At 43.6% G+C, this 12,306-nt stretch overlaps 1 protein-coding gene across 1 annotated transcript; it reads right to left on the bottom strand.

Annotated features, from left to right (window-relative positions):
• Positions 1 to 1,625: 1,625 nt before the first annotated feature.
• atp1b1b (ATPase Na+/K+ transporting subunit beta 1b) lies at positions 1,626 to 10,897 on the bottom strand. The gene is made up of 6 exons (XM_050063450.1): positions 10,693 to 10,897; positions 7,852 to 7,980; positions 5,436 to 5,591; positions 4,887 to 5,071; positions 3,355 to 3,438; positions 1,626 to 3,248 (listed from the first exon to the last, which is right to left on the bottom strand). The coding sequence occupies exons 1-6, from the start codon at positions 10,781 to 10,783 to the stop codon at positions 2,988 to 2,990; spliced, it is 906 nt and encodes a 301-aa protein (XP_049919407.1). The 5' UTR covers positions 10,784 to 10,897; the 3' UTR covers positions 1,626 to 2,987.
• Between the last annotated feature and the right edge of the window lie 1,409 nt (positions 10,898 to 12,306).

Below are 12,306 nucleotides of genomic sequence, written 5' to 3'. Positions count from 1 at the left end.
ACGCTGCTCCCCCTCCTCAGCCAGCAACAATTCATTCATTCATTCATCTCTGAGGTCAGACAGGAAGAGGGAGAAGGGGTAAAGTCTGTCACACAGACAGAGAAAAGGACATTGTTCCGAAATAGTATATTCATATCATTCTCCACTTGTCATTGGGTTTGTGCAGGGCTGCTTAGAGAACATAGTATTACTGAGATGAAGGAGCTGCACATGGGGCTCCACTGACTCTGATGATGATGTAATTTCTGATTTCTCTTTGGAGCACTGACTCCATCAGGCAGTTTGTGACTGGACATTGAAGATATTTGAGCTTCTATCAAAGTCCAAAATCATGAAAAAAGTCATAAGGCCCATTTCCACTGAAGAAGTTCCTGGTGCTATTTGGGGGCAGGAACTACTACAGGAACATCCTCTCGCTCGGCCCTTTCAACCGCCGTGTCTCCACTGAGAGAGCGGAGTACGAGGAAGGTTCCTGTAAAGTTACGGGCTCTGGATGTGACGTAATCGTTGCGCGACCATTTACCGGGGCGACGTAGGGACGCCGTTAGCTGTTAGCCCTACAACATGATTGAGCTAACTGGAGTAGTTTTATGTCGTATCCGACAACGGGAGGCTTTTAACAGATGACGTCCTAATGTTAGCCTGCTGTTAGCTGTCCCTGTCAGCGGCAGCCACTGATGCTTTCTAGACATCGTGATTTCCCAAAACTGAATACATACAACACATATCAACACAAAACTGTTTTGCTAGCTCAGTCATGTTGTAACAAAGATATCCGCTGGAAAAGATATTTTTTTCACGGACCGTTTAGTGAGTTTTTTTACATAGCAGCAGAAGCTATATGAACGAGCTAACCCTCGTCTGCTGAGTTTTAAAAATGCCGGCTATTTTGTTGCTTTCTATTGACCTCACATCCCTCCTTGAGTAACATATCCAATCAGCACCAAGTAATCCCCAAGCCCCAGCCAGGAGTCTTTCAGGGCCGTTCTGAGTACCTACCCCGAGGCAGGGACTTGTTTAGCCGCCGTAAAAGTTCCGGAACTCTGTCCTTCGGGGGTGGTTCCTGCGGTGGAGACACGCACCAATGGCTCCGGCCCCGTAAAATTACCCCGAAGTTCCTGCGGTGGAAACGGGCCTATAGTATAGCATGTCGTCCAAAATCATGAAAAAAATGTCACAGTATAGCATGTCGTCCAAAATCATGGAAAAAAACTTCATAGTATAGCATGTCATTCAAAACCATGAAAAAAAGTCATACTATAGTATGTCGTCCAAAATCATGAAAAAAGTCATACTATAGTATGTCATCCAAAATCATAAAAAAAAAAAACGTCATAGTATAGTATGTTGTCCAAAATCATGGAAAAAAACTTCATAGTATAGTATGTCGTTCAAAACCATGAAAAAAAGTCATAGTATAGCATGTCGTCCAAAATCATGAAAAAAAAGTCATAGTATAGTATGTCGTCCAAAATCATGAAAAAAAAGTCATAGTAACTGGTTTTAAATCACCCAGTGTATGCTGGGAAAAAGCCCCGGACAAACACATTATGATCGGATTCTGTGGTTCAGGAAGTCGATCTGCGAACGTCACAATATAACACAGGAAAAAGAAAACACAGGAGAAAGGTCCATTATGATTTTATTTGTTTCTACCTTTGATTAAATGACAAAGCTGGATGGAAAGTTGACTGATGTTAAAGTTCAAGTTGAGTGTTTTACATCAACATGAGATCCTATGGAATATCAAAGCCAACATCATTGATCGTCTAAAGCCTCTGAGCTCTGAAAGAACTCAAGTTTTTTTTTTTTTAAATGCATGAAATCAAGTCATTGTGGAACTAAACTGCTTGTTACCTGTTCATTCTAACTACATTCATGGCCAAAACACGAATCAAGAGTTAACCACTGAGGTTGCAAGGCGAGACATTGACTTTAGCACTTAACATGATGAGATCCTAAAAACGAGTACTGCATTGCTTCTGTTAAGACTCTCATATCAACTCGTCACTTTGGTATTGCATTTATACATTACAATATTCTGCAAAGAAACAAAATGTACAACTGCATAAATATAAAATTCTTCCACCATGTTTAAATGGCTAAAAACATTCAGAGAGTTCCGGCAAAACAAAAAAAAATCTTTAAAAACTTGAGTTAGCACCGTCGCCCGTATAGCAGGCTGAAGTGTCTAACAGGCTGGACACACAACTCTACATTCAAGGCAAAATCAAGAGTAAAAGGCACGAAACCAAAGTAATAAAACCCCTTCACACATTTACGTGATTTAACAAAGCAATAAAAGAAGAAAAAAAGGCAAAGTAATAAAGAGTCTCCCGTGATCAGATGTAAAAGACGAATAAAAAGAGGAAAGAAGTTCCCTGGAGTGCAGCCTTTTCCTTACACAGATCAGAAGAGGGCGTCATGTCAAACCATTTCAATCATTAAGTAACCGGAAGTGTGCGTTCATGTCTGACACACACATGCCTAGGACAGCTAAAGCTTGCTCACAGAGGAAAATGAGGAACAGCGTGGACCAGATTTTGCGACTACGGCACACTCCAAAAATATCTACTGAAACCACACGAGGCAGCGATATGCAGAGGGGACAAACACGGCTTGCTACACGTCAGAGATGGAATTTAACTTTACAGTCGTCAATGAACGATGTCCCATGGCTTGTGGAAAAGTCTAATCTCCGGCGGAATAAATATTTTTATTAGGCCTACTGCTACTTTTCCTCTAAATTACATTCTAACGCTAGACAAGTGTAGAAGCTAGTGATGAAAGCAGACGAGATTACACATCGGTCCCCTATCATGGATTTTCTTTCATTTATTCATTCAAGACTATTTGTGATTGACTTAACCGCTACAGCTTACCCCCCCTCACTTAGAATCTCCTACATTAGATTTGTGTTTAGTTAAGGACAGAGGGGGCAGAGGTGGGAGGGGCGGCCAGGGAAAGTGCTACGGTCCTGATGGCGGTCATAAACTGTTAACCTGGATCTTAATGTCAAAGCGTCCCTGGTAGCGGTCCTTGTCGCTATAGTTGATGTTGTCTCCGTACACTTTGCACTCGATGCGCAGTTCACTGTTCATGGTCAGGTTGGTGAACTGCAGAGCCACCAGCGGCTGCAAGTACTGAGGGTGCAGCAGCTTGCCGTAGTAGGGGTAATACTGCAGGGGGAAGCCACCGGCGATACCGTGGTACTTAATCTCCCCGATTTTACCGGCATCCTCCTCTTTCTGGAAGGACAACAAAGACAAATGTATGGGTTATGTGCAGAATTCATTTTTTGAAATCACATACACTTTTACTGAGGTCTAAACTGAAGGAATAAAAAGTGTGTACCTTGTTGGTGCAGTAGAGAGGGATGATGTTGGGCTGCACCTTGGGTTGAGCCTCTTCAGGGATGCTTTCATTGGAGGTAGGAGGCTGAGCAAAAAAGGACAGGTTAGGAGGTGGACTGGACCCAAATGCTTCAGTAGATATCTCCAGAGACTAGGGCTGAGCAGTTAGACACATATAAACTGAGACTGCAACGTAACAGAATGCAATATTCAAATAGCGATAGTCAAGTTGCAGTTCACATCCATGTCTGTCCAGACTGATATGTAGCCATGACAGTCAACAATGCTTCCAGTACGGATGTTGCTGCCAAGTAGCTACAAATTCTAAAGCATGTCTACTGCTCACGCATTTCCACATTATCCTATCCTTGAGTTATGGCCACAAACATTTTGTGAGGTCAAGGTGACCTTAACCTTTGACCATCATCAGTTAATCCTTGAATCCAGGTGGACATATGTGCCAAATTTGAGAAAATTCCCCCAAGGCCTCCTTGAAATATCGTAATGACGAGAATGAGCCTGACGCCAAGTCAAAGTGACCTTTGACCATCAAATTCTAATCAGGACAGGGACATTTGTGCCAAATTTTAAGAAATTCCTTTGAGGTGTTCTTGAGATGTTATGTTCATGACAATGATATGGACCAGTTCAGAGTAACCTTGACCTTGAAACGTCAACCACCAGAATCTGGTCAGTTCATCGTTGAGCCCACGTGGACATTTGTGCCAAATTTGAGAGTTCAAGGCCTTCATGAGATTTTGCTTTAACTAGAATGAAATGGATGCAAGGTCACAGTGACTTTGACCTTTGACCACCAAATTCTAAATCAGTTCATCCTTGAGCCCAGGTGGACGTCTGCCAAATTTGAAAAAATTCCCTCAAGGCGTCCTTGAAATATCACAATCACGAGAACATCAAAGTGACCTTTGACCATCAAATTCTAATCAGGACAGGGACATTTGTGCCAAATTTTAAGAAATTCCTTTGAAGTGTTCTTGAGCTGTTATGTCCATGACAATGAAATGGACCAGCTCAGAGTAACCTTGACCTTTAAACTTCGACACCAAAATCTAGTTAGTTCATCGTTGAGCCCGCGTGGAAGTTTGTGCCAAATCTGAGAGTTCAAGGCCTGCATGAGATTTTGCGTTTACTAGAATGAGATGGATGCAAGCTCACAGTGACTTTGACCTTTGACCACCAAATTCTAATCAGTTCATCCTTGAGCCCAGGTGACCTTAGCCTTGAGGGTATTCTGCATCACTTCCCTAAGGCCTGCGACACACTATATGACAAGTCCGCCCTCATAGCCTACCAAGTTTACATATTGATATCTGATCACCAATGCGAGCAGAGGTCTGAGATCAGATAATGTATCCAGAGATGGCAGATAAATTCCAGGTGGAGCTGGAGGGAGGCTTGGGCATCAGATTACACTGTGAGAGTAAGTAACTCTCCTTGGGTGAGCTAACACTCAAATTAGTCGCTGGCATTATCAATGACATACAGTCAGAGTCTAGTCTCATATAAAATTACCTTTGGACGGTAGTTGACAATCCTGTTGAGCTTTACAATCAGGCAGGGTTTGCCCTCCTTGAAACCAAAGTCTCGGTCCTCGATGCCAGAGCAGGGTCCCAGCAGGGTCCTGGAGAAACGGCAGGCCTTCCTGATGCCTACATCGCTCTCCAAGTCGCCCCTGTTCTTGTACTCTGCAGGCTCATCTGGAGTGGGGGATGAAGTGAAAGGTTAACTTGGGTGAGGACTCATCTGAAAGTCAAGCCTGTTGAATCTGGAAACTTCTCTTATTATTATTACTTCTCTTAGAGGTATTTAAAAAGTTCTGTATACTTGTCCAAAGAATACTCCTAAAACCTGAATGATATCGGCATATCCTACATATCTTCATCAGAAAATGCTTCATTCGGAAAAAGGCCAAATTCGGAATATCCAGCTGGATTTTGTAATCTACAGCCCCGCATCAAATTTAACGTATTTTCATATGCGGAATAATAGTGTGCATGGAAATGTAGTCACTGGTACATTCTGTCTACGCTATTCTCTATGGGGTGTCTGAGTTTATCCTACCTCCACAGTCCTCGTACTTCATCTGATCCCTCTGGAATTCGTCATCGTACTTGGCCAGGAAGTCCTTCAAGGCCTTGGTGTAAGGCAGGTAGGTCTCCACGTCATTGAGGTTGAAGCTGACTTCAGCTTTGTCTGATCGTGGGGTGTGTGTAAGGCCTGCGAGGACACCAAACTCTTATTTTACATGTAATCATAACAGTACTCGGTTATTTGTGCCTTTGACCATCATCGGCTGTATGCCTCCATGAACCAGTGAAGCTGCACTTACAGTTTACATCCATGTCATAGGTCACAGTGACCTTGAACTTTTGACCTTCGACCCCTTAATTCTAATCACTTCATTCTTGAGCCCAAGTGGACATTTGTGCCAAATTAGAGGAAATTCCTTCTGGACCTTCTTGAGATTTCGCTTTTACGAGAATGAGACGGACACAAGACAACAGTAACCTTGACCTTTGACCACCAAATTATAATCAGTTAATCACTGAGTCCAAGTGGATGTTTGTGCCAGATTTTAAGAAACTCCCCCAAGGTGTTCTGGAAAAGCCCGTTCACAAGAATGCGATGGACGGAGTGACAGTGACCTTGACCATCAACTTTCTCGTTCTCATTAGTTTAGTCTTGAGTCTAAGTAGAAGTTTGTGCCAAATTTGAAAAAAATTCCTAGATATGGCGTTCACCAGAGTGAAACTGACAGACAGGTGGACAGTCGACCCAAAAACATGACGCCTCCAGCCAAGGCTTTGGTCGGTGCAGAGTCATAAAAGGTCTGAAAATTGCACACTAGAATTTAGATGAGATGACATCAGAGTTACTGTGACATTCAGGAACACTGACTGTGTGGGAAATACAGATTTTTGCCAACTTCTGCAGATTCAGATGAGATCATCAATATTAATGTCATGTCTGTGCGTTCAGGATACAGATACTGTTTCCCCCGCTTCCACTTCTTGTGCTAATATAAGCTGAAAAGGCTGAATACAGTCTAAACCGGCAGTGTCGCTGTACTGGACTCAGATGACACCATGAGATCTCATGTGACTGAGTAAAAAACGCAAATCACAGACTGGTCTAATCAGCTGACCAGAGATCAGGTCATTGACAGATTTACTTGAATGACCTCAAATGAACAAATCATGCATCCTGCTTCACGTGGAACTCTGACACTAACTCAAACAGCAGTCGTACAGCAGCCCCCTGCCACCAGCCCTCCTCCCGTCCACTCAGACAGTCGACTGTGTTCGGCACATGCTCAGTTCAGCCTGGTAAATCCCCACTGGCCCTCCCCCGCCATGGAAACCAGGCTGTGGTGTGTGCACAGGGGAGGCTGCCGTCAGTACGGGCGATGCACTGGGACCACGATGTGAAGATATATGATGAGCTCATTTCCAAAACAATATGCAGCCATGTTACCTGAGGCAAGGATGAACATATGTAGCAACACTTTGAACATATGTGGGAAACATGTCGCCAAGAGTAACACTTCTATGCCTGCAGTTAATATCTGATGTGGAGAACCCTGTTCATGTGGAATGTAAACTCTGATCTGATTAGTGTCTGTGTTGAGACAATGAGATGGTGAATTTGTACCATTTCAAATATCCAATTAAACTCGAAAGACAGGAAGGATATCTCACATCTAACTTTGTCTGGAACTTAGTGCACGCATTCATCCTGACAATGTCATGAAAAACAATCTTGTTATGTCACCGAGAAGGCAACCTCTGATTCACTGAGTAAACACCAGAGGTCATAGCTCATCTGAAACAACTTGATTTACTGCTTCAGGGTTGTGTGGCCCCTGCAAACCAGTCAGGTCGGGTAACAGTTTACATCCAGGTCTGTGAAAACAGAGGCCTCACACATGTCTTCAATCAGCATAGCTTCAAGGTGGACACCCAAGATTCAAGTCACCAATCAGTATCAAATATTTCTCCCTCTGTTCCTGAGTTATGACGTTGTATAGTGGCCAGAAAAGTGTTTTTGCAGAACATTATGATGTCACAGTGAAGTTAAAAATATCACTTCATCACTAAATCATTATTTGTGTGAAATTTTGTCATAATTAGCGTATGAATTCTTGAGTTACGACCAAAAACGTTGTTTTTTTAGGTCACATGACCTCAAAGTTTGACCTTCGACCACCAAATACCATTCAATTCATTCTTGAGTGGATGTTTGTGCCAAATTTGAGGAAGTTCCCTCAAGGTGTTCTTGAGATATCGCATACACAACAATGTGGCAGACAAGGCCACAGTGACCTTGACCTTTGACATGTGACCAGCAAAATCTACTTAGCACGCCCTTGATACCAAGTGGATGTTTGTGCCAAATTTGAAGAACTGTGTCCACAGAGTCAGTGGCAGATCTGCGTGCAAACATCTTAACAAGACAGGAAGTGAGCGCCTCTTCTTACCAGGGGGTGCGACTCTGTCCTGCCAGGTGGGCTTGTAGTTGCTCAGTGTGAGCAGCAAGGCTTGGATAGTGCCGATGAAGATTCCAGCCAGGCAGCCGTAGAAAATGATGTAGAACAATAGGATTTTGACTGCGGAGGGGAGAAAGAGAAAGTGTGTCAGAAACAATAACACGGTATAACCATACCTTATGATACCATTTCACTAGAAGGACGATAAGTCATAATGCTATCATCTTGGAAAATTCTAGATACTACAAGAATCACTTGCTCTCACGGTTCAGAGTGTCAAAATAAAAAAGGTCCCAGACTAAGGTATTCATTCTGGTACACCTTATGAGACTTACATTACCATTGAGCAACAACACGAAAGCTGATAACAACAGTTACACAATTGCAAATGTGATAAAAAGGTATTTACCACCTTGGATTTCTACACATGTAAAACATTACTGACCACCTACTAGGGCTGCAACCAACAATATTTTGATCTGTCTCTTGGTTTCTCGATTAATTAATCAATCAATCACTTGGTCAATTTTAAAAGTCTTGTTTTGTCGTCCAGAACCCAAAGACATTCAGTTTATTGTGACATCAAACACAAGACAAGTAGGAAGTCATAATTTGAGAGTATGGAAAGAACTCCCCGTCTCCAGTCATTTCAGTGAACGTGCACAGACTTTGCCCTCTCCTGCTGAACTAAAGGAGTTAACTGCCTGCTTTGGCGGACCGAACGGAGGGGGAGGGCAGAAAGACGACAAGATAAAGGAGCTGATAATGCTGGTGTGTGAATACAACAAGCAACTTATAAGAACAACCAAGGGGACATCCAAATATGTAGAAACCTTGGGTAATTTCAGTGTTGTCTAGCTACATGACGGCTCGCACTTCCGAAGGCGACGTTCACCAAAGCACCTGCCTGTTAGACCAAATGTTGCTCTTAAAAACACTTTGCTATTTAGGGGAGGGCTCTTGGAGGCAGGTTGGTCGCCGCACGGCAGGGAAAGCACCTTCAAAGCTGTCTCTGCGTGACAACGACTAGTGAGGGAGGACACCCGGATGCACGGCTCCATGGGAGACAAAGCAGCAGATGGTTTTATGTTCTCTTGAAACCATAAAATCATAGACCATAAATAACTCATTTGGGCTTTTTGGCCAATGAGCAAGAAGCTAACATCAGAGGGAACACACAATCCCCAGTGTGAAACCTGCTGGTGGCAGCAACTTGCTGCGGACACGCCGCACCTTTGAGGTGAAGGAGGAAGGTTAAAAGAACATACAGAACAGAACTCAAAAGCAAAGGTAAAACAACAAAGGAACCAGACGTACATCCAATCCAGTATTCGTACAAGACCTGAAGTCCAAGTTATTCACTTGAAGCACCCTTGTAACTTGGCAGAGATTAAAAGTTAGGCTGAGAACTAACTTTTTAGAGAGTAATCACTTTTAAAAATCAATCGTTCTGAGCTTAATTGGACTCTTCTTTTGGTCTCTCCAACATGAAGTAATCTATCGTCAAGCTGCTGGAGCTCTGAGGCTGCCCGTCAGACACCAACATGTTAACAGAGCCTGTGTCTCCACCACGGATGTAGGGAGCCACAAAGCCAGCATTCATAATAAAACAGTCCCAACAGTGGCGGCCATTGTCCGATTTACAGGAATTCAACTGTGAAGCCTGTTCTTACAGTTGAAGGTAGCAATTACCCAAAGCACTGCTGGTTGGCTGCTCAGTGGAATCAGTTTTTAGCATGAAGATGCTGTAAAGCGGGCTATACATTGGGATCCTTTTGCTGCTTGAGGCAATGTCAAAAGGTCACGACAGCGGGAACCAATTACTATGACACATAACTTGGACATGCATCAAAGCTTGATACCTCTGGGGATTCTGAACCGGACATTCCTTCATATCTACAGCACCATATCTGAGACACGGAGTCAAGACAGTTTACGTGATATTGTTCTTAACGTGGTCTCATGTCAGCCTTTTATGACACGCTTCATCACGGCACTGCGCATGGCACACTTCCCAAATGCATCAGCATTTTTCAGATGACCTCAGAAGGACAAACATGAGCGGCGCTCACACACCAGCCTCCCTGAGCTGCAGCTCTGATGTGAAGCTGAGCACACATCATGTCACTGCACAGTGCACACACATTCTTTATACCCAGGTGTTAGTGTCTAGACTGAGACTGAGGAGCTGTGTGACATTGAGAGGAGCAACAAGGACATGCGCACTGGCGCTGCCGGGGAAACAGGAGAAGAAAGGTCGAGCAAGTTAATCAGTTGTATTGTTCGGTAGATTACAGTGACACCTGATCACAGGAACCCGACACGGATCGATGGGCTCCTGTCCGTTTCCGAGCAGGGCCCCTGTCACCTTGACTCACCTTGGACTGTGATGCATTTTTAACCCTTTGGCGGCTCGTTCCCAAAACTGCTATATGACAAGTTCCCCAACAACAAACAGCCAGTGTGGGCACCACTGAGGTCCAGTCGGTTGCAGGCGTTCACTGTCTGCACCGCAGCGTCTACGCTCCCTGAATGCATAAGATCCAGCAGAAGCACGCATGCACCTACCTGCTTTTATCCGTCTTTACGCTTTTTAATAACCATAATAAATCAATTGCATGGATGCGCATCTGACGTCAGATAAAAGCAGGCGCGTGGGAATGGAGCAAACCTAGAGATGAATGGCACAGTGACGCAATTACTAGTGATGTTTCCGTTTTGTTACTGAATGCAGCAAAGTCAAATCAAACAGGTGGCATGAAACACGAGGCAACCGGCGCGCGTTCTCCGCTTGCAGGAGCGCGCGCCCACCCGTGCAGTCAGCATACTCACACCAGCTGCCTCCGGTGCGACCGAGCAGCTCTCCTTTCTCCGAATCCCACAGAAACTTCTTCCATCCACCATCATCTTTAGCAGCAGGCATTGTGATTTAGTCCCTGTTAAAGCGCTCCCTTCAGTCTGCAGACTGCCTCCGTGCTGTGTCCAAGCCCCGACCCGTAGCAGAGGAACCCAGCTCGGTCCGCTGGAAGGCACCCCAATATATAAACCGTTCGTCCTCGACTCCGCCCGAAACTCCTAACAAGTTACCTAGTGGCAGGGCGGAGCGGTGCCGGCCAATTAGGGAGCGGACAAGCCGTGCGCACCTCTGACGTCAGGAAGACGGACAGAAAGCCTATAGATGCAGACGTTTAAGACTCCACAGATCCTGGCGGAGCTTTGCAGATAGTGTGTGTCCGTGTGTGTGTGTGTGTGTGTGTGTGTGTGTGTGTGTGTGTGTGTGTGTGTGTGTGTGTGTGGAGGCATAACTTATCCACCGTCTGCAGGTGCTAGGATAACCTGAGTCAGCCCAAAATCAGACTCATCAGTCACTACAGAGAGGTGGTCCACAATATGAGATACACTTACACACCTATGAGTGTGGACATGTGTATATACATACATGGGCAGAGTATGAGACAATGGGGCCCCTGGGCACAGATATACAAAGGGCCCCTCCACCTCTCCTACACAGGAGCAAGACTCAAAGACATTGTGGCAGTTCTGCGTTTCTTCGTAGTTGTGACGCATCTTTTTGTGGTCACGTTGTGTCAACTTGTGTTTTTTTTTTTGTGTCTCTTTGTAGTCATTTTGTGTCTCTTTGTGGTCATTCTGTGTCTATGTTTGGTTTTTGTGTCTGTGGTAATTTTGTGTCTACTTGTGGCTTTTTTTGTGTCTATTTGAAGTAATTGTCTGTCTTTTTGTTGGTTTGTGTCTCTGTATGGTCATTTTGTGTTTAATTGTATTTTTTGTGTCTCTTTGGAATAATTTTGTGTCTTTTTTTGTTGATTGTGTCTCTTTGTGGTCATTTTGTGTCAACTTGTGGTCATTTTGTGTCTTTTGTTTGTCATTTTGTGTCAACTTGTGGTCATTTTGTGTCTTTTGTTTGTCATTTTGTGTCTACTTGTGTTTTTTATCTCTCTGAAGTAATTGTGTGTCCTTTTTGTCATTCTTTGTCTTTTTATGGTCATTTTGTGTCTACTTGTGTTTTTTTGTGTCTCTTAAAGGTCATTTTTTGTCTCCTTGTGAGTTTTATTTGTATGTACGTGTTTCTTAAAGGTAATTTTGTCTCTTTCTTGTCATTTTGTGTCTACTTGCAGGTTATTTCTGTCTCTTTAAGGTTATTTTTGTGTCTTTTTTGTCATTTTGTGTCTCTTTGTGGTCATTTTGTGTCTTTTGTTTGTCATTTTGTGTCTACTTGTAGTCATTTTGTGTCTACTTGTGCGTTTTTTTATCTCTTTGTAATTGTGTGTCTTTTTGTCATTTTGTGTCTCTTTGTGTCATTTTGTGTCTTTTGTTTGTCATTTTGTGTCTACTTGTAGTCATTTTGTGTCTACTTGTGCGTTTTTTTATCTCTTTGTAATTGTGTGTCTTTTTGTCATTTTGTGTCTCTTTGTGTCATTTTGTGTC

Source organism: Epinephelus moara, chromosome 15 (assembly GCF_006386435.1).
Source record: "Epinephelus moara isolate mb chromosome 15, YSFRI_EMoa_1.0, whole genome shotgun sequence".
Taxonomy (NCBI): domain Eukaryota; kingdom Metazoa; phylum Chordata; class Actinopteri; order Perciformes; family Serranidae; genus Epinephelus; species Epinephelus moara.
The sequence above is the reverse complement of the archived record's forward strand: the minus strand, read 5'-3'. Positions and strand labels throughout refer to the sequence as shown.

Coding starts and splice junctions, on each gene's coding strand:
- atp1b1b (XM_050063450.1), bottom strand. CDS start 10,783: ATGCCTGCTGCTAAAGATGATGGTGGATGGAAGAAGTTTCTGTGGGAT. Junction 5,592..7,851: donor GGACAGAGTCGCACCCCCTG/GTAAGAAGAGGC, acceptor GTGTCCTCGCAG/GCCTTACACACACCCCACGA. Junction 3,249..3,354: donor CTCTCTACTGCACCAACAAG/GTACACACTTTT, acceptor TTGTCCTTCCAG/AAAGAGGAGGATGCCGGTAA.